This window comes from Acomys minous (assembly GCF_964271855.1).
Source record: "Acomys minous genome assembly, chromosome: 10".
Lineage (NCBI taxonomy): Eukaryota > Metazoa > Chordata > Mammalia > Rodentia > Muridae > Acomys > Acomys minous.
Genome location: NC_140491.1, coordinates 75,974,393 through 75,996,665, shown reverse-complemented (window position 1 = coordinate 75,996,665; position 22,273 = coordinate 75,974,393). Strand labels below are relative to the sequence as shown.

The 22,273-nt window shown below is 48.8% G+C and overlaps 1 protein-coding gene across 1 annotated transcript in view; it reads left to right on the top strand.

The window, feature by feature from the left end:
* Positions 1-21,436: 21,436 nt before the first annotated feature.
* The window catches only part of PSMB7 (proteasome 20S subunit beta 7), a 58,181-nt gene continuing 57,344 nt past the window's right edge, over positions 21,437-22,273 (top strand). Inside the window, exons 1-2 of the mRNA XM_084797957.1 lie at positions 21,437-21,539; positions 21,941-22,034. Coding sequence (XP_084654083.1) covers positions 21,478-21,539; positions 21,941-22,034 — 156 coding nt within the window. The 5' untranslated portion in view covers positions 21,437-21,477. The remainder of the gene's footprint in view (positions 21,540-21,940; positions 22,035-22,273) is intronic.

The following is a 22,273-nucleotide window of genomic DNA, read 5'->3' as shown; positions in this document are numbered from 1 at the left end:
CCAAGTGGTGCAAGTTGGTCTCCAAGAGAAAATAGGTTCTTCAAGGAAGGTGTGGGCTCCTGGTCTGCTTCCTGGCAATGATCTTTTCCATGGCTAGGGTAGAGTTTAGATGATCCCACTGTATCTGTCTCTGTCATGTGCACCCTGGTCTCACTCTTTCTGATCCATAAAAAAAAGCTGTAGCCTGGTATCCACCTTTCTCTGCCCTCCAGGGCCCTTGCCTAGGCTCTCTATCAATTTTCTCCCTCTCATGGCGACCACATCTCCTGAGGTCACTTGGCCAAGTGGCATAGGGGTGGTCTATAGGCCCTCACCTGAGGCCCTGTTCAGCAGGCAGATCTGTCTGGACCACGATCTACCTAATCTGTTCTTCCCAGAGCCTGGGTGATGCTCAGCTCATCCATCAACTAAGGGGTGGCAGTCATGACAGGCCCATTGTCTCTGGGGACTGGACCCAGGGCCTGAAGGGACTGATAGTCATCAGGCATCTCAGGCCAACTGTCTGCGGAGGGAAATGGGCAGAGTAAGAGCAGCCAGGGGCACCTCAGGGGTGACCTAAGGACACTGGCCCTTCTCTAGACCTTGGCCCGGCCCAGTTTCAGACCTTCAGCTAAACCCTCCTTGTCTGTAGCCCAAAGGCAGTAGGAACATGGACATTTTCACCTCAGGGTCATCAGGAATAGGGTGGGACCTTCACCAACTCTCATGTGACTTTGACAGGTCTCTCCGTTGGAGGTGGAGGACAGAGAAAGATCCATCTTTCTCTGAGGTTATGTGATTGTCAGGATTACCAACACTTTTCTCTGAGGGGTTGGCTTCCACACTAGAGCCCTTGCAACGAAGTCCACAGGGTCTATGATGGGCCTAGAGCCCCTTAGCGTCTTCCTTCATCTGCCCCAGAGCCCTCCATCTTGGGACTGGAGCAGTAAGCCTTCTCAAGTTTCTTCCCTTCCTCAATCTCCTCTGTGGCCTCCTAGAGCTTCCAGGAGGAAGTCCTGCCTCATTCCCATGGTTACCATGACCACGCCTGCTGTCTACCATCGTGTACCCCACCCCCCACCCCTACCCTACCTTTCCCTGCCTTTGACTGTCCTCTAATTCCAAGTCTTTTCTGGTTCATTTATCCTCATCCTCTAAGTCTCAGCTTAGACCTTTCTAGGTTGTCATCCTGACCCCTATATTGAGCTGGTTCAGGATCTACTGGTTCCTATGGATGCCAGGTGATTTGCCTGCCTCACACCCACTCCAGTACCTGGGCTGAGCTGCGCAGAATGGACACTTGTGAGCCACGTAGCTGCGAAGACTCATGTGGGAACCTTGTTGTGACTCAGAGGAGTGGTCTGTGTCTTGAGTGGCTGGTATGGAGCTCTGTTTAATGGGTCCTCTACGGCCTGACACCTCTGTGCGTGCATGCGTGCATGCGTGCGTGCGTGCATGCGTGCGTGCATGTGTCTGTGTCTGTGTAAAGCCCTGGCCTTTGTTGGGCATTAAAATCTTCCTGACGCAGACCTTGCTCTTCTGTTAACCTATGTAAGGACTGGACCAAAATCTTTGCTCTTGGTTTATCTGTAACCCGTGCATCTTGGTGCTTAGCATACTGCAGAAATTGAGTGTGGCCTAAGTCTGTAATCCCAGCCCTTGTGAAGCGGAGGCAAGAAAGTTGGTACGAGTTTGGGGCCAGCCTGGACTACATGGCAAAACTGTGTAATTAAGCTGTGCTGAAGGTGAAGCTGAGTGGGTAGAGCGCTTTCCCAGCACTACGTAAACCCAGGCAGGGTGATTCACTTCCCAAGCACTGGGGCTACAGCACTTAGGAATGGAGGCGGAAGGGTCATAACGTTAATGTCATTCTAAGCTACTTAACATGTTGTGGGTAGCCTGAGATACATGAGAGAAATGGACAGAAAACAAAAAACAAAAACAAAAACAAAACTAACTATGCTTATTTGTATTAGAAGGAAATCAAAAGCCAGAGTAGGAAAGAAACAGCAGATATGTAGCAAGTCCGTGGCCTAGCCTAAGCCTTCTGGGCTGGCCTCACACAGCCCCCCCCCACCTCTTTCCTCCAAGCTTAAAGATATTTTCACTCTTATGAGGCTGGTGGCTGTGTATACTAGGCATACTATTTTTGGGGGAGGTGACAAGAATGTTCTCAAATGGATTGTGATGAAAACTGTACAACTCCGAATCCATCAAAGAGCACTGTGTTGTGTATCCTGACTGGGTGGGTGGTATGCTATTGCTAACTTCAACATAGAAAATCTGCTATTTTGGGGAAAGGCAGTGCTGGCAAAGAAAATGCATTGAATGTGGACCCAGAGGACCCGCTTTCAACATCTGCATGAACTTTATGAGCCAAACCCCTTATCTGGGACCTAGGGTCCGAGTTCCCACCCAGGAGCTTACAAGACCCAGTCAGACAGTGAAGTGCAGTAGGGGCAGAGCAGATGGCCGTAGTCAAGCTGGAAAACGTGAGTCTCTCACTTCAAAAGATGACGAAGACTTCACCAAACAAAAAGGACAAGTACAGAGTAAGGTCAATACCAAGTGTGGGGTTGGGGAGCCGGCTGGGGGTGGGTGGGAAAGAGTGCTTGCCATCAGACATGAAGACCTATTAGAAGCCAGGCTTAATGGTGTACATAAGGACCTCAGTGCTTGGGGGACAAAGATGGGGCTCCTTGGGACTGGCCAGCTAGCCTAGCTGAAATGGCAAGTTCCAAGTTCATTGAGGGGTACTGTCAGAACAAAACAAAACAAAAACCCCCACACAAAACAAGGTGGAGAGCAATAAAGGAACATGCCTTTGACTTCTACCTTCCATATTCTCATACATGTACTCTGTGTGTATATATAAAAAGAGAAAATGGCAACTACGGGGCCCCAGGGTGATGTCTAGTGGCAGAATATTTGCCTAGTGTATAGGATACCCTTTGTTCTATTCCTAGTAATGAAAATGAAGGAAGGCAGGAAAAAATGCTACTGGGGAGGTAGGCTTGGTAGAGCACCCTTTAATCCCAGCACTAAGAAGGAAGAAGACAGATCTCTGTGAGTTCAAAGACAGCCTGACCTATATAGTAGAAAGTTCTAGAGCAGCCTATGCTACATAGTGAGACCTTGTCTCAAAATAATAATAACAATAAATAAAAAATAAGTACTATGAGAAACGCTCTTCAGTTTTCATCAAAGGAATAAAACCACAACAACTTATATCATTTTATGATACCAACTTAGCACAAAAAAGTCCCTTAAAATAAAAAATTCTGTGCAGGCACAGCTGTGATGAGATCAGTAAATATATATACTTAGGAACTGTTACAGTGTAAAATAGCACAGCCCTCTTGGAGATCAATGGAAAAACACTGATGCTGTAGTTTTTGATGCCAGATATTTTGCCCAGTGGTAGATGCTTTGTGTATAAAAGTGGTGATAATGGGTGTGGAGAGATGCTCACTGGGTAAGAGCACTTGCTGCTCTTACAGAGGACCCAGGTCCCAGCTTCTACATGGCACCTCACAACCATCTGCAACTTCAGTTCCAGGGAGATCTGCTGCCTTCTTCTGGTCTTCCAGGGTATTGCGTGCACATGGTACACTACATACATGCAGGCAATGTTCATTCATAAACTAAGAATAAACAATAAAATATTTTCTAAAACTAGTTATAAGAATATTTGCTACAATTCTAACAAAAATGGTAAGTTCGAAGCTGGGAGGCATTTCTCACTTGATAAAATACTTATGTTGCAAGCACCTGCGTTTGCTCTTTAGGCATCACATGAAATATCCAGGCAAGCCAGGTGGTTATGGCGCACACCTTTAATCCCAGCACTTGGGAGGCAGAGGCAGACAGATCTCTGTGAGTTTGAGGCCAGTATGGTTTACAGAGAGAGATCTAGGACAGCCAGGGCTACACAGAGAAACCATGTCTTGAAAAACCAAAACCAATCAACCAACTAAACAACAACAACAAATACCCACAAACAAACAAATCCAGGCCTGTATTTGTAATTCTAGTGCTGGGGAGACAGAGTAAGGAAGATCCCCGGGACTCACTGGCCAGCTAGCCTCGTCTAACTGGGACCTCCTGTTCAATGAGAGACCCTGACTGAATTCTTCCTGAGGATGACACCCAAGATTGTCCTCCAACTTCCACATTCACACACGTGCACCTGCGTGACACACACAGGTGCCCTGAAAATGCCCTGCAAATGCTCTATAGATACACTGTGACATGGTCACGTGAAGGAACACTAAGCCATTGAAACTGAGAATTACCAAGACACATAGTGCTGAGGATGGCAACTCATCCCCATCATCCCAGCGCTTGGGAGGGAGAGGCAGGAGGATTGCCATAAGTTGGAGGGCAGCCTGAGTATCTACAAGAAACTGCTAGACCAGCCAGAGCTATACGGTGAGGCTCGTCTCAAAAAGCCCCAAACCAAAACACAGCGATAGTGAAACTGCAAGTGGCAACACAGTAGAGGAACAGACTAGGAAGCAAGAATTCAACCTCTGTGTGATATAATTGCAACTAAGTGCAACTTCACGTGGACGGGGCCAGATACGGGGGCCGACTCGCCCAGCATTTCTTGTTACTGCCCTTCTCCTTTATCCAAGAAATGTTGATTTTTTTTCTCCGCCTCCCTCGAAGTTTTGAGTAGTCATGTTACCACTGAAATGTAACCTACTGTTGTTTGGGGGGTGGTGGTGGTAGAGATTAGGGGATTACTTTGCTTTCCTGATAAAATGGTTATCGTAGCTTCAAACCTCTCCTCCTCCTCCTATCCCTCTACCCCTACCCTGAATTCTAGTGAGATGCCCAGAGTTTCAGTAGCTCTTGTGACCACGAGGTAAAAGCATGTCCGAGGACAATCTATCAGGGTTGATGGAGCAGCAATACTGGCTTTATAGACTCTTGAGTTCCTAACGCTGTGGAGTGGCTCTGCAGCTCACCTCCCAATGAGGAAAGTAAGTCCCCATTTACTTAAAGCACTGTGACAGACAGAAATGGGTAGTGGCAAGATTTAGGGTCACGCAAACCATGTGGTTCAAGTATTATTTTCCATACTCTTGTGTGATCCCAGGCAAGCTCTTTTCACCTGTGCGCACCACTGATGTCAAGTTTTTCTTTCTTACATATTTTAAAATCACTTATGTGCAGGCATGTGCCTGTGCGAGTGAATGCCACATGTGTGCAGGTATCTGAGGAAGGCAGAAGAGTCACAGGCTGGCTTACGACAGATGATGTGTGTGCTGGGAAGCCACCTCCTCTCGTCTGGAAGAGTAGCAAGTGTTCTTAACCACCCTCCAACTCCAGAATATCTAGCTTTTGATGGTGGACCCTATAAATGTGGTTGTGCTGTGCTAACTGGAAAATGATACACAGGGTCACTCTCTGAACGGAAACCATACCTGTGACCCAGACGCAGGAGAGTGCAAAGTCCAGTGTCAGCCTGGGCTACATAGCGAGACTGTCTGTAAAACAAAAACAAAAACAAAAACAAAACAAGCCAAACAAACAAAACAAGAAGGAAGGGAGGAGGGGAGTGAGGAGGAGAGTACACGGAAGAAGAGAAAAAAAGTAGCCACAGAGTTGGAAGGCAGTGGCCAGAGCTGGTCTGAGGGCCGCTGTGCCCTCTCTGCTGCTGCAGGAGGCGGCGGCAGGTGGCGCTGGTGGCGCGCGGCTAAGTGGGGCGCACGGCGGCGGGCTCTGGGGGAGGCTCCGCAGCCGCGGTTGTGACTCCGGGTAAAAATAATCAGAGAAGGCCAGCTGCTTCCTTGTCAGCAACCAAGAGGGAAATAAAGCTCACGTCCCCTCCAGCGAAAACCTGCTCTCCCGGTCCCCTGGCTCCTGCCACCAACTGCTCGACGGCCGCGTGCCAATCCTGTCTGAAAGCCTGCGAGCCATCCCGGAGAGGCTGCTTCCAACTTCATCAACGCAGCTTGGACAGCACGAGGGCGGAGAGGCAGGGGAGGGGGCTAGGCGTCCCCAGCCCACTGGCCCAGGCTTTTGCTCAACAGAGGCTAGGGCTCCTACTGGGTGTCTCCAGATATGGGCAAGGTATCTCACAATGTCCCCAAGTCCCTTTCCTTGGCTTTGCCCATTCTCAGTATATCCTAGGTTGTCCTTTATCTCCCTGCATGGAAGTCCTGAGGGTCCAGGAAGTTGGTGGTGCTCCTTGTTCCGGAATCTAGACTTAGTAGACCTTGCGAGTTCTCCTAGTACCCTCCAAGCGTTGGTACTGGTCTCTATGAGGTCCAGGCAGGTCTGGTAACAGGGTGGTGGTGCCTTCCCGGCTTCCACCATCCTTTTCCATCCTCCCCAACACTCTGAACCCTTATGCCCCACTAAATCCTGAGCTGATGCCTGAAGCCCTTGATCCCCAGCACCACATAAGCCTGGCATGGTGGCGCATGCCTATAATCTCAACCTTCAAGAGATGGGGACCAGGAGGATCAGAAGTTCAAGATCATGGTCTACACAGACAGGTCAGTCTGGATTATATGACAACCCTCTGAAAAGGTGTTCTTTTTTGTTTGTTTTTGCTAAGAAAATAATGGGAGCTGAGAATGTCCTACCACCAGGAACTTGGTGGCCCTGCTACGTGCTTAGATACATAAACCTCAGCTAGAGATGACTCAGTGGTTAAGAGCACGGCTGCTCTTCCAGAGGACCCTGGTTCAATTCCCAGCTCCCACAGCTCACAATTGTCTATCACTCCTGTTCCAGAGGATCAGACAGCCTCATACGGACAAACATGCAGGCAAAGCACCAATGTATGTAAAAAACAAACAAACAAAACAAAACAAAAAGCACCACCTAATCTCATCATGTCATAGTTACTCACAGTGTTTGGTACCTGCTGTCCGGGTCTGTCACCTTAGAGCAGGGGGCTATACCATATAGAGCACAGTGGTTCTAACCCATGTGGGCTTGTGAGTACTGTGATGTTCATACAATGACAAAATCCCCAAATGACACATTTCTCAGAACAGAAAATGCTGTTTTCCCATGGAAAGCAACATGTGACTATACTCACAGGATGCAAATAAAATTTTAAATAATAAATATTTTTAAAAATGAAATGTAAATAATAAAATTTAAAGTCTTTTTTTTTTGGTCTTTCCTTAGTCTTTCATGGACACTAGCCCTAGCCCTGTCCTTTGGTCTGAGAAAGGCTGAGTGTGATCTACAGAAAGGTAATTCTGGGCTCATGGTCCCAGGCAGGAGCCCAGGGGCTTATTTATTGATGGACTCTTCACCAGGTGGCCTCCTGGAGTGAGGCGTGCAGGGTGGAGCTCTGCATTGGGGGTGTGGTGGGGCATTCTATTTCACTCTACTTCACGTGTTTAGTACTTTGGAAATCTGACCTATCTGTTTCTTAGCTCTTTTTTTTTTTTAAACATCGCCCCAGGGAAAGCTTGTCACCAGGACCCAAGGGATGATGCCCCTCTAGTCACTGGGCGGCATCGCTGTCTGAGTGTGGTGGGAGCTGTGGAGCTGGGCCTTTGGAGGCTAAGTAATCGGATTGCTGAAGACTTAGGTGGATCCTGTCTTGTGCCAATCCCAGGGAAATGACAAGGCTTAGGGAATTTCTGAGCATTTGAGTACAGTGGTGTAAATTGAACGGAACAGTGAAATGGCTCAGTGGGTAAGGTGCTTTCTGCCAAACCTGATAACTTCCATCCATGAGTCCAACATAGTGGAAACAGAGAACTGATGCCTGGAAAGCTTTCTCTAATTTCCCTATGTAGGCCCTGGTGTGCGCATACACACACACACACACAAACAAACACACACACACACACACACACACACACACACACACACCACAAACTAAATGTGTGTGGTAAAATTACTTTTTAAAAACACTATATGCAGAGCAGGCTGTTGGGAGCTATGGTGTGTCCTGAGCATGGGAGGCAGCTGCTATGTCATCGCTGGCCTTGGCTGTGGCCCAGGAGAAAGCACTTCTGGCTGATGCTGAGGCTGACAGCCTGGCACATAGAGGTGGGTCCTGGGGAAGCCACTGCCCCCTTTTCTGCCTCTAGACTCTCTTCCATGAGGCGTTACAATGAACACAAATAAAGCCACGTACATGGTGACCTTGTGGTCTTGTAGGTAGGAGCCTAGCACGGCCCTGCTGTGTTCTCTGCTCTGGGTGCTTCCTGGCTTTCCTAAGAACCATGAGTATCTACGTATAACCACATTCAGGCTGCTGGCCAGGTTCTGTCTCTGCTACTTGTAGCTAGAAATTGGGTCTCATACTCAAAAGGCCCGGCATCTCCTCATGAGCCCCCTGCCAACAAGGCAGGCCAAGTAACCCCCAGGGTCACCCCTGGAATGTCCCTTCTAACACAGTTACTTTGCCCATTCTACATATTTCTGTTAGAGTTTTGTTTGTTTGGTTTGATTTTGGTTTTGGTTTTTTGAGGTTTCTCTGTGCAGCCTTGGCTGTCCTGGACTCACTTTGTAGACCAGGCTGGCCTCGAACTCACAGTGACCTGCCTGCCTCTGCCTCCTGAGTGTTGGGATTAAAGGTGTGCACTGCCGAGACCCGTCCTCTGTTACACCTTTTTGTTTGTGGCTCGAGACAGGGTTTCGCTGTGTAGACCTGGCTGTCCTAGATCTGACTCTGTAGAGCAGGCTGGCTTTGAGCTCAGGCATCCTCCTGCCTCTGCTTCCCGATTGCTGGAATTAAAAGGCGTAAGCCACCATGCCGGCTTCTGTTGTACATGTTTAATTCTGCTTCTTCCACCTTCTGATTCTGTTTCTAAGGACTCTTGTGATTACACTGGGGCCTCTCAAATACTCCCAAATATTAATCACGTTTAAGTTATTATTATTGCGTGTATCTGCATGATATAAAGAGTGGGGCATATGTGCCATGGCGTAAGTGTAGAGGTCAGGACAACTTTGTCAAGTCAGATCTCTACTTCTACATTCGGGTGGGTCCAGGGGACTGAACTCAAGTTGCCAGGATGGCACAGCGAGCCCCTTCACCAGCCGTGCCATCGTGCTGGTTCTTATACTAGATTTTTTAAGATCAGCGGTTTACACCTTCCAAATTTATAGGAGCACACTGGGCTTAATCTTGATGGCTAATTTGTTGGGATTTAGAATCACCATGGAAACAAATCCCTGGGCCCATCTGTGGGAGGGCATAGCTACCTCTTTCTGGTTCCTGCCTGTGACTACACTGTGACCAGCTGCCTCATAAGTTCCTGCTGCTGTGCCCTCCACCCGCCATGGTGGACTGTATTCCTTCCAACTGGGAGCCAGAAATAACCCTTTACTGCCTTACTACACACAACAAGAAGAAGTGCCTCGTTATTCAGCTGACTGCATGTAGCAACAACCTGGTTGCCCACTCTCAACTTGCTTGTTCATGCCCCCAGCGGCTCGGACTGAGATGGGCTGCAAATGGCAGAAACTTGTCACCAGGGAGAACTAGAAACTGCCGTGGCCTGCCCCCACGATCCCTCCAGCTGGAGCCCCACCTTGGTTCTAGTTCATGGCTCAGCCACTGTCCTCTTTTCAGCCAGAAAAGAGAGCAAACACAATCCTCTCTGACCTGGGAAGAGTCTGCCATGGGCCTGGCTGTGCACTTGAGCTTGCCTTGTGTCAGCCAAGGGCTGGGCCTTCCTATTTCTTTGAGAAGCGTATGGACTTAAAGAGGGTAGGTGGCACTCCTGAGGTCACACTGAGTGGCATGGAAAATGGAATCAAGGGAAGGGACAAAGGTCCTGTGTCCCCCACCCACCCACCCACCCACCTTCACGAAGCTACAGACAGGCCCCAAGGTCAGCAGTCTGTGCTTAGCTCTGAGTCATTTTTCCTTTGCCCCCAAAGTTCGAGAGACTCAGCTCGGTGTCCTCTGAGGCAGTCAGTTCAGCAGGAGACGACTTGTGGCCCTTAGGGACGGAAGGCATTAGGCTTCGTGTGCTGGGGGCCACCTGTCCCCAAACTGCTGTCACCTTTTAATAGATTTCTCAGGGAACGAGTAATTTGTTCCTGATGCTGCCTCTGCACTGGGCAGGAAGTCCCTATAGGCCTGGAAGGCCAGTGTGAAATGACTCAAAGGCAACTGCTTGAGGAGGATGGTGGGTCAGCGCTGGCCACTTAGTTCGACCAGACCGCCAATTACTGCCTGGCCTGCTTCCTGCCGCAGACGTGCCCAGGGCCAGGGCTTTGAACCCTTGCAGGGAGGCCAGCTCGCTGTAAACAACCCTGGGCGGCAGGCAGATTGACAGCAAGGTTCAGCACCAGGACGGAAGCTGCCCTGCTCTAGCTGGCAGGTGGACAGCATTCCAGTCCCCCGGGGCCTCCCAGTCAAGGGCTCAGGGGCTGCATGAGCCAAGAGTGTCACTTCTGGCTAGACAGTTCCTGCCAAGGCCAGTGGGGTTTCTGAGGCCTGGAAGGTCATTCCTCAAGACAGCACACGAGCCTGGACTGAATCCTCTTCTCAGCCAGCAAGCAGCCTGGGAGCAGGATGTGGAGGAGGCCATAGCCTCCTTCCTTCTCCCTAGGAAGATATGCCCAGCACTGTGAGCTGACCACCACAATCAGCTCAGGGGGCAGAGTAGTCTTCTCAAGACTGTATTCCAGAGGTCTGGGCTTCTGGATGCCAGGAGATGGTTGCCTTATGAAAATTGGCTGGGAGGGGCCTGAGGGAGCTTTCTGGAGGAGGTGGAAGGTTCTAGATCTCAGCTAACGTGCTGAACGTGCATCTGCACAAAGTCATCACAGTATTTTGTTTGTTTGTTTGTTTTTAGTCTTCTTTTGAGACAGGGTTTCTCTGTGTAGCCTTGGCTGTCCTGTACTCACTTTGTAGACCAGGCTGGCCTCGAACTCACAGTGATCCACCTGCCTCTGCCTCCTGAGTGCTGGGATTAAAGGCGTGTGCCACTACGCCCGGCCACACTATGTTATTTTATTTACACATTTCCCACTAGGATCACCCATACCTCTCCATTAAAAAGTTAGGGAATCAAGAAAGACAGAGAACCTGGACAGATACCACTCACACATGCAGACATGCGCGCACGCACACACACACACACACACACACACACACACACACACACACACACACTACACATTCACTTCCTGTAATGCTATTTCTTAAAGTTCCGTACCCCACACTCACAGACCTAACACACAACAACCCCTTTGTCTCTCCACATTGTCACAGGCAATCCTATACATTTGCCTTCTAATATCAAGGCTTGAGCTCAACTTTCCCCAACCTCAGGGAAGCTGCACAGGAATGCAGCTTCTCTTCGTCCTTGCTCTGTAGTTAACTTATTTGTCTGCTCAGGCAGTCAACGGCAAGACATGAAAGCGGGGAAGGGGGTTGCCTAAGCAAGCTGGTGCCTTGGGCCTATGCCTCACATTCGCCTCTGCCCTCCGGGGGAACCCTTAGTGGGTGCTAGGCTGTCTGTCCTGTGTCCCCTACCACTGCTGCCACCCGTTGCCTGTCTTCCTTTCCCCAGCCCTATGGATCCTGAGGTGAGTTGTTATTTCTGTGGTTCCTGGGGCAGGAATGACCTAGGGACTATTATACTCTGTGGCTGGGCATGGTTCCCTGGGTCGGGGAAATCAAGAACTCTCACTGGTGGGAGCCTGTTGAAGAGCCTCCCATGGGTCAAGTCTGGGATAACTGAAGATAAAACAGCAGTGACTTCCCAAGAATGGACAATGGGGGCTGGTGAGATGGCTCGGTGGGGAGAAGGCTCGCTGCACCAGCATGAGGGCCTCATCTGTAGCGTCCACATAAAACAATCAATATGCCTGTAACCCAGTGCTGTGAGGGGCAGAGACAGACAATCACCAGGCTCCCTGGCCAGTAGCCTAGCTCCGGGTTCAATTACAGACCCTGCCTCAAAGGAGTAAGCTAGAGGGTAAACAGAGGAAGACACACACCTAATGTCTTCCTTTGGCCTCTACATGCACTTACACAGGCATGTGCACTCCCAACCCCTAAGATGTATATACATGTGTGTGTGTGTGTGTGTGTGTGTGTGTGTGTGTGTGTGTTTGCACTCTGCATAGTGTGGCCTCTTATCAGTTGCAGGGTAGCAGAGCTGTGGTGTTGTTGAAGTACTCTGGAGGGTTGGAAAGCTTCAAAATAAAAATGCAAGGAGAAAAGTAACAAATGTTTACAGCATTTGAAAAAAAAAAAGCAACACTGAGGTGCAAGGAGAAAAACAATTAAGAGCGACCTGAGGTCTTTTCAGTGAGGAATCTCACCTGGTGACACAGGATGTTTTCAACACATCAAGGAACAGCCACACTTGTCCACCCACACGCATGGCAACCATCTCTCGTTGTTTCTCCCTCTCACTGAAAATGCAAGTTTTAATGGCCTCATATATTCCATTATAAATTATTTAACCATTTTCCTGTTGTTTGATAGTAAAGTCATTTCTGGGGTGTCATTATAATATTACTATATACTATCTAAAAGCCATCCTAATAACAAACATGTGATCTCTTACCCAATATATAAGCTCTGGTAAATTCCAGGATATGACAGTATAAATAATGCTGTAATGAACATTTTATCTTATTAAGCTCATTGTGTGCACGCAGAGTCCAGAGGAGGACTTTGGGTATCTTCTAGTGCTCTCCTATCTTACTGCCTTGAGACAGGGTCTCTCGCTGAACCAGAAGCTTGGTGTTGGGACTAGGCTGGCTGGCCAGAGTGTTTCTGTGATCCAACAGTCCCTGCACCCTCTGCTGGTGTTACCGGCATGCAGAGCTTTTTACATGAGTGTTGGGGGCTCAAACTCAGGTTTTCGTGCTTAAAGAACATTTGTCTTTACCAATGAGCCCTGTCCTCAGCCCCTACAATTGCATATCCCTGCATCTCTTTGCTGGGATTCGATCCCTTGTAAGGAATTGTGGGGGCCAAGTGTTCAAACTTTGCCTGAGGATCTTGAACTACTTTGGCCAATGGCCTTGCAGAAGGCACGCACTGCTCAGCTCACTCTACAGCGGTTAGAAGAGTCCGTCCATCAGATGTCATTGTAAACTCTTGGCATTGTCATTGGATAAAAAGTTGGCTCCTGCCACCTGCTCACTGGACCTGTCCTGCCTTTGACACTGAACTCTTCTCCATCACTCTTTGGGACAGTCCAAGAAACTCATGACTTCCCACAAGGCTTTGGGCCTCTATCCCTTGTCCCCAGAACAGACTGATTTTTAGTTCCAGTGTGATGTGACCCAGTGGTGCCTATGTGGACCTTTGGGCTACCATCATCAGTACCACCACCCCAGGCTGGACTCAGAAAGGACAGCAGGGACACTTCTCTCTGTCCCTACACACAACTTTCATTTTTGCCTTGCTTATATGGTACATTGTACTACTTCTAGCAACTGTCCCATCCTTCTGTCTTTCCTGCCACCACTCTGGCCTAGGCCTCCTTCATCTCTCCTCCCTGCTCTATCATGCCTACTCTATCATCCCTACTCTATCATGCCTACTCTATCATCCCTACTCTATCATGCCTACTCTATCATGCCTACTCTATCATGCCTACTCTATCATGCCTACTCTATCATGCCTACTCTATCATCCCTACTCTATCATGCCTACTCTATCATCCCTACTCTATCATGCCTACTCTATCATGCCTACTCTATCATGCCTACTCTATCATGCCTACTCTATCATTCCTACTCTATCATGCCTACTCTATCATCCCTACTCTATCATTCCTACTCTATCATGCCTACTCTATCATGCCTACTCTATCATGCCTACTCTATCATCCCTACTCTATCATTCCTACTCTATCATGCCTACTCTATCATTCCTACTCTATCATGCCTACTCTATCATGCCTACTCTATCATGCCTACTCTATCATCCCTACTCTATCATGCCTACTCTATCATGCCTACTCTATCATGCCTACTCTATCATGCCTACTCTATCATGCCTACTCTATCATGCCTACTCTATCATGCCTACTCTATCATGCCTACTCTATCATCCCTACTCTATCATTCCTACTCTATCATGCCTACTCTATCATTCCTACTCTATCATGCCTACTCTGTCATCCCTACTCTATCATCCCTACTCTATCATGCCTACTCTATCATTCCTACTCTATCATGCCTACTCTGTCATCCCTACTCTATCATCCCTACTCTATCATGCCTACTCTATCATCCCTACTCTATCATCCCTACTCTATCATCCCTACTCTATCATGCCTACTCTATCATACCTACTCTATCATGCCTACTCTATCATCCCTACTCTATCATCCCTACTCTATCATGCCTACTCTATCATCCCTACTCTATCATCCCTACTCTATCATGCCTACTCTCTCATGCCTACTCTCTCATCCCTACTCTATCATCCCTACTCTATCATGCCTACTCTATCATGCCTACTCTATCATCCCTACTCTATCATGCCTACTCTATCATGCCTACTCTATCATCCCTACTCTATCATCCCTACTCTCTACCATGCCCACTGCCAAAGTGAACACCATGACCAAGGCAACTCTTAGAAAAGGAAACATTTAATTGAGGCTTGTTTACAGTTTCAGAGGTTCCGTCCATTATCAACAAGGCAGGGAGCATGGAGGGGACCATGGCAGCATGAAAGCAGACATTGTGCTGGAGTTCTGCATGCAGATTCACAAGCAGCAGGAAGAGAGAGACACTGGGCCTGGCTTCTGCTTTTGAAACTTCTAGCCCACTCTCTGTGGCACACTTCCTCCAACAAGGCCACACCTTTTAGTCCTTCTCAAGTAATGCCACTCCCTGATGATTGAGCATTCAAATATATGAACCTATAGGACTCATTTTCCCCTGAGAGACAGGGTTTCTCTGTGTAGCCTTGGCTGGCCTGGACTCACTTTGTAAACCAGGCTGGCCTCGAACTCACAGAGACCTGCTCTATCTCTGCCTCCCCAAGTGCTGGGATTACAGGAGTGCTACGACTGCACCAGGCATGGGAGACATTCTTGTTCAAACCACCACAGAGGTGTAGAGGCTGCCCACTTGTAAATTCAGCATTTGGGAGGTAGAGGCAGGAGGATCAGAAGTTCAAGGTCACTCCTGGCTACGTAGCAAGTTTGAGGGCAGTCTGGGCTCCATGAGAGCCTGTCTCAAACAAACAAACAAACAAACAAACAAACAAGCAGAAAAGTGGCCTCATGGTGCCTTGCTTTGGGGTGATTCTCTACTTAAACGTCATGTGTTTCAGCTCTGCTTAAATACTTTCTGTGGTTCCCTAGTGTTTTCATGAGAGGCCCAGGCTTTATCCTGCATGCCATGGCTGGAGTCTGCCCTGACTGTCTCACTGTGTGGCGACTATAAGTCAGTCCCTGGGCAGTCACCTAAGCTCCTGACTTAAAGGACCCGCCTGTTGTTCCCCTGTCTTGTGCTTAGCGAGAGAGAATCAGGTTTCTGACCCAGATGACTTGAGGTTAAGCCCTGTGACCCGGTCAGGCCTGGGTTTGAATTACAATTTTCTTTCGAATAAGCTGCATGTCGTAAGCCAAGTACCTCTTCACTACAGGTGGAGAGTTCTCTGCCTACAAACCAGTAATGAGAAGTGAATGTGGATGTAACCTGGGAGGCCCTTCCTGCAGCCTCTGGCATAGTGAAAGAGTTCAATAAACAAACATCAACCAAAGGATGACCCAACCAGGTGGGGAGGGGTAAGTCCTCCCATGCTACAGAACTGGGGGCCACGCTGATGCTAATTTTGTGGTGGCTTGCAAGGGCTGGACTAGAAGCAGGAAGGGAGTCTCCTTCTCCTCCTCATCGCCCAGGACTGGCAAACACAGGGCCCACCTAACCCAGCTGGTGCTCATAGCGTCTCTAGTTCTGTGGGTCTCAGGTGGAGGGAATCCACACTCGGAGGTATTGTCATGTGTCTGATTGCACCCCTCCCCACTGGAGCTGGGCTTCTGTGGGCCATGCAAGGCGGCATGGCACCTGGGTGCTGGGCCAAGGGCCCTGGAGCCTGGAGCAGCTGCGCTAATTCATGCAAAGGAAGGCACACAGGTTGCCCTGTCTATTTATAGCTTATTTATGAAGGAGGAAAAACAAGGGCCCAGTTGCCGTGGTAACCAGGAGCATCATGGACCGCTCTCCCAGCAATGGGAAGAGGGCCAAGTCAGCTCTTGTGGGGAGCCCTCTACTGTGCGTATCCTGATGGAGGCTGGGGTGGGCCTTCTCCACCTGCCCCGCACTGGGTTCCCAGGCACTCTGTCGTCTTGGTAGGGTGGGGGCTGCTGCTCGCTTGGTGCTTGGAAAAATTCAGGGGCATGCTGGGGCCAGGCACAGCAGCGTGGAAGATGCTGTCGGCTCCTCTCTGGGTCTTCTTGTTAACCGCTGTCATATGTGTGCCTGCCTGCTCAGCCGTAGGTGGATGTGGAAGCCTTCTAGCTACGCTTCCCCATGTCCCTCAGGCAACTTAGCACAGAGAGCTGGATGTACAGACCTTAGAGCAATGCCCCTCCTCAAGGTTATGATCTTGCACAAAGTTTGTCACCAAGGAGTCTTAATAAAATCTGAACGAATGAATGAGGGAATGAATGATGGAGTGCTTAACAGGTGTTCATGCCACGCTCAGGCACTGAGGGAGACTGCACTGTTTCCTCATTTTGTGGATGAAGAAATGGAGGCACAAAGAGATAAAGGGATCAGCTGACATCACATCTCTTTCTGGTAAGTGGCCGAGTTGAGCGTAGGAGCTGGGGAGGAGGAAACCTTACTTTAGCTTTGTCAGAGCCTAGCAGATTCGGGAGCCAGAGTTCTAGCTGAACTATAGTTGTCAGGGCTGCAGGTAAAGGGGCCGTAGGGGCAAATCTTTTGTTTTGTTTGTTTTTTCATCTTTCCCGCTGCTGTTGCCACCCTTTGCTGCAGGCGCAGAACTCTGCCCCGAACTCCCACAAGCCACGTGTAAAGTCTGGTTTTGTCTTTTCTCCTCTGTGCCTCTCGCTTATCTCACGACCTTATTTAAACTCCTGGAACTTACTCTGTACACCTGGCTGGCCTCGAACTCACAGAGATCCATCTGCCTCTGTCTCCCAAAGTGCTGGGATTAAAGGTGTGCGCCACCACCGCCAGGAATGTGAGGGTGAATCTTCACTCTGCCATCTACCAACAGTGTGGTCTTGAGCTAAGACTTTGCCCGTCTGTGCCTCAGTTGTATAGTAGGACAAAAATGATAGTGGGTCCTTACAGTGTGTCAGCTCCCTGCAAGCAGGCACCGGGCTTGATTCCAAATTATCTGTCTGGTGCTCATTCTTGGCCCCCTGGGGCGATCCTGTCATAGGACAGCGCTCAGGACCTTAAGTGTACTCACAGGTGCTGGTTGAGACACAGAGAGCCTGGTGAATTCCCTGAGGTCACACAGCCACATAGGCTCTGCTGGCAGCCAAGGAGTAAGTGGGGCAGTGTCCAGGACAAAGGATGAGCATTCTGGATTGGGTCTGCAGTTCCAGGGAACGGCAGTGGCGCCAAACAAGAAAGCTGGGCGGGGCCTACAGCTTTACTGATCATAGTTGGAAATACAGCGGCTGATGCCTGCCTGGTCGGCCTGGAGCTGCCACACACTGGCAGGCCTCTGGCTCAGCCACTCGCGGTCTACTTTGCCTGACTGCTGGAGGCTCTCAGTCGCCCTCTGCTGGGCTCTGCCGACCATCTGCAGGCACAACGACCTCCTCGGATCAGCCTGGCAGGAAAATGGTCACTCCCGCCAGACCCCACAGAAGGACACAGTCATCTTTCCCGCTGCTGTTGCCACCCTTTGCTGCAGGCGCAGAACTCTGCCCCGAACTCCCACAAGCCACGTGTAAAGTCTGGTTTTGTCTTTTCTCCTCTGTGCCTCTCGCTTATCTCACGACCTTATTTAAACTCCCAGCTTCTAAAGCAACCCACTCCTTACACTCCCCCACCAGAGGGACTTGTTCTGGGTTTTTTCCTTCTTTGGCTTTGAGGTGCCTGACTTCGCTAAGCAGGCATAGACAACAGGAGTTTGGAAATACAGGGATGGTGACTTCTTTCTGAGGGTGGGTGGGAGAGACTGGCCCCGCCCCTTGCCTATTTTTCTGAGGCTTTGATGGGTGGCCTTTGTTTTCCTTGGTGTCAGAAACATTACAAGGAACTTAGGTTACCTTTACCTGTGGCTGTCAACAAACTGCTTCCCCCCCCTTTTTTTTTTCTGAGACAGGATTGGGTTCCCAGGGTAGCCCTGTCTGACTTGATCTCACTCTGTAGACCAGGCGGCCTCAAACTCAGAGATCTGCCCACCTCTGCCTCCCAAGTGCCAAGTGCTGGGATTAAAGACATGCACCACCATGCCATCTTAAAACAGCACCTCCTTCCTGGGTTAGACATGCTTCAAAATTAGAATTTATTTTCTTTATTTCAAAAGACCCAGAAATGCAATCAAATAGAACTTAACTTTTTTGTTTTGTTTTGTTTTGTTTGAGACAGGGTTTCTCTGTGTAATAGCTCCTGGCTGTCCTGGACTCTCTTTGTAGACCAGGCTGGCAACTCAGAGAGATCTACCTGCCTCTGCCTCCTGAGTGCTGGGATTAAAGGCATGCGCCACCGCCCGCCCGATTTTAGTGAACATTTATTAAAAATATAGTTGTGATACTGGTTCTAGACACGTGGGATGTCATCCATCCATCCATCCATCCATCCATCTTCAGCTAGAACTCTGATAGGCAGAAAGTAGTTGCTTAATAGATATTTGCAAATGAATTAGTTTTACAGTCATGGAGGCTGTCACTTACTGTCTAAGTAAGTTTAGAAAACTTAACCCTGCCTTCCACAAGCTTTACATTTCTTTTTTTGTTTTTTGTTTTATTTTTGTTTTTCAAGACAGGGTTTCTCTTGTAGTCCTGGGCTTGCTTCGTAGACCAGGTTGTCCTAGAACTCACAGAGATTCACCCTACCTCTGGCTCCCTGAGTGCTGGGATTAAAGGGTGCACCATCGCTGCTCCCGGCAGGTCTTACATTTCCATCAGTGGAAGATTTTGATAAAATGTACATGAGACTACATTCATAACGTAGTCTGTGCCCATTAAACAATCCAGTGTCCCTTCAGCCATCTGCTGATTCAGTTTACACTTCCGCAGGTTTGCCTATTTAAAGATACTTCATATACGTGGGACTGTACAGGGCTGGGGAGACAGCTCTGTGGTTGAAGAGCTTGCTGTGCAAGCATGAGGGTTGGAGTTTGAATCCCCAGGGTGGATGTAAATGCAGAGTGGACATATCAGTTAGCTTCTAATGCCAGGGCCCGGAGGGCAAAGACGGGGATCCTTGGAGCAAGACAGCTAACCCTCTTGTTTTGGTGCGCTCATGGTGGGACCATGCCTCAATGAGGAAGGTGGAAATGGGTGAAGGAGAGCTCCCAGCATTAACCTTGGGCCTCCACGCACATGTGCCCACAGGCATGTGAACATAACTACGTGCATGTAACATGCATACCACATGTGAATATAATTATACAATGTGTGGGGCTTTTTTAAATGTCTAGCTTCTTTATTTTTAGGAAATTGTTTCCAAAGTTCATCTTTGATTTAGTAGATATTATGTATGGAGGAATTTTAATTCAGAACATGGGTGCTTTGGCAAGAGATCACATCCAGGGCTGGAGAGATGGCTCAGAGGTTAAGAGCACTGTTTGCTCTTCCAGAGGTCCCTAGTTCAAGTCTCAGCAACCACTTGGTGGCTCACAACTATCTATAATGTGATCTGATGCCCTCATCTGGCCTGCAGATGTACATGCAGGCAGAGCACGGTATACATAATAACTAAATAAAAAAAAATCTTAGAGAGAGTGAGAGAGAGAGAAAGATCGATCACATCTAAAGACCTTCTAGGTCGGTGCGATCTGTTAGAATACAAACATGATTTTAATCCAGGAGACAGAGACAAGCAGATCTGAGTTCAAGGCCAGCCTGGTATGGAGCAAGTTTCAGCTAAAGAAAAGCTTAGGTCCAGGTGTGGTGGCACAAGCTTTTAATCCCAAACAGTGAAGGTAAACGTTAGTTTGTAGAAGGAAGCATCCATATTTGAAAGTGATGTCTAATTGAGTAAGTGACAAGTCAGAGAAATATTGGCTTGAGCAGCAATGGGGGCAGGGGAGAAGGAGGAGGAGGAGGAGGAGGAGGAGAGAGAGAGAGAGAGAGAGAGAGAGAGAGAGAGAGAGAGAGAGAGAGAGAGAGAACTCAGGTGATACAGCAGAGAGGGGCTGAATGAGAGAACAAGCTAGCTAGGCACAGGTGAAGGCAGAACGAGCCAGAGAATGAGAAGGAGCCAGAAGATTAGAAAAGATTGCTGCAGTTAGTTTGAGGCCAAGCTGAGCAAGCAATTCAGAGGCTCAGAGAAAAATCCAGATTGAATAAGTTAGCTGGGAGAGGCGTTTGAGCCAGAACAGTGAGTTGAACCAGCCAGCCTAGAACTCAGTAAGAACAAGAAAGCGTGAGCTTATTTATTAAGCAGTAAGTCTCAGAGGCTGAAAACATTCTAGGCCTAGGTTAGATTGTATGGAGGCTAGAAGCTTCCAGGACTAGGCCTAGGTAAGCAGACAGAGGCAATAATTCTCTGAGGGGGAAAATGAATCAGGCGAATAAAAGTTCCTTTTACAATGTGTTTCCTTCTCTTTTATGGCTGAAAACTGTTCCACTGTTTAGATACATCACATTTTGTTTATTCCTTCACCTGTCGATGGGCATTTGAGTTGTTTCCAGACTTACCTGTTATGAACCTTGCTGCTATGCACATTTGTGTAGCAGCTTTTGTGAACTTAGCTTTCCAGTTCTTCTGGGTATGTATGACAGTGATAATTTTAGTTCAAGTTCCAATTCACTTTCTGGAGCAGGTGACTGTTTTACATTCCCACCTGTCACATATGTGAACTATGGTTTTTCTACGTTCTCACCAACACTTGTGAATTTTCTGTCTGATTCCAGTCACTGCAGTGGGGCCAAAGCAGCATCTTATTGAGGATTTTGGGTTGCATTTCTCTGATGACTCATGCATCAGAGATCTTTTCATGTGCCTGTTTGGCATTCTGAGGAAGGTGAAAGCTCCGCTACACCAGAGGAAACAGAGGTGAAGGGACTTGCTCAACGGCTATGCTTGGGACCTGGGTGTGGATGTCCCCGAAGCACGCCGGATTCTAATTAACGGCAGTAACAGTAAGCGTCAGGAGACTTGGTAAGTGGAATTTTATTTATCTGACTTAAGTAACATCCCTTCGGCTTGTCCGCCGTCAGTTTCTCTTCCCCAGGACTTGGGGCAATACACTTCAAAGATCTACGAGCCTCTCTAGGAAGTGAGAACGCAGGAACTCTATGACAAATAGCGCCACTTCGAAGTTTGTCCCGCCCTCTCATCCTGTTGGTCCGCAGAGCCGGAAGTGGTAAGTTCTTTGTGTTCGCCCCGCCCTCGGCCCGGAAACACTTTCTTGGGAAGATGGCGGCGGTGTCGGTGTTTCAGGCACCGGTCGGAGGGTTTTCTTTTGATAATTGCCGTAGGTGTGTTCATGCCCCGGGGCACGATCCAGTTGAGGGTGCAATTTTGGCGCCCCCATGCCATTATCTGGGTTGCAGCCTGGCTCCGGGACGTGAAGCGAGTGTGGGGATGGTACCCGCGGCCGTGTGACTCAGGGAATCGGGCCCCAGCGCGAGCTGCCTTTGAGGCCGAAGCGGCCCTCTCCCTTGGCCAGTGTGTAAGGACTTGGTCCTTTCCTGTGGCTTTAAGCGGGTCACAGTCCGGATCTGTCACTCCTCGCGGAGGGAGCTGATGATGGGAGAATCCAGGGAACAGACCGGGGTGGAAGCAAACTGAATTCCCTATTAAGCACTCAGCTCTTCGTGCCAGTACGGCGCAGTTGTGGTCTTGTCTACTAACACCTCATATCTGCTCTTTCCCTCAGGAATGCCGTCTTGGAAGCTGATTTTGCAAAAAAGGGGTTCAAGCTTCCGAAAGCTCGGAAAACTGGCACTACCATTGCGGGGGTGGTCTATAAGGTGAGCCGAGACAGGCCGGCCGGAGCAGTAACCGACCTGTGAACAGCAGCTAGGCCACTTGGGCTCAAGCTTTCAGTTAGATCTTGCAGGGCAAATATCAGGGTACATAACGAAAAAGGCTTTTGTTAGGAACTGCTTTAGTCAGGAGGTTTCATGTGTTTAATAGTTTGTCTTTACTCATTTTGAAGTTTTTGACATGAGGGCAGTTTGCTTTTCCTTAAGGTACTGTAGGAAGCAGG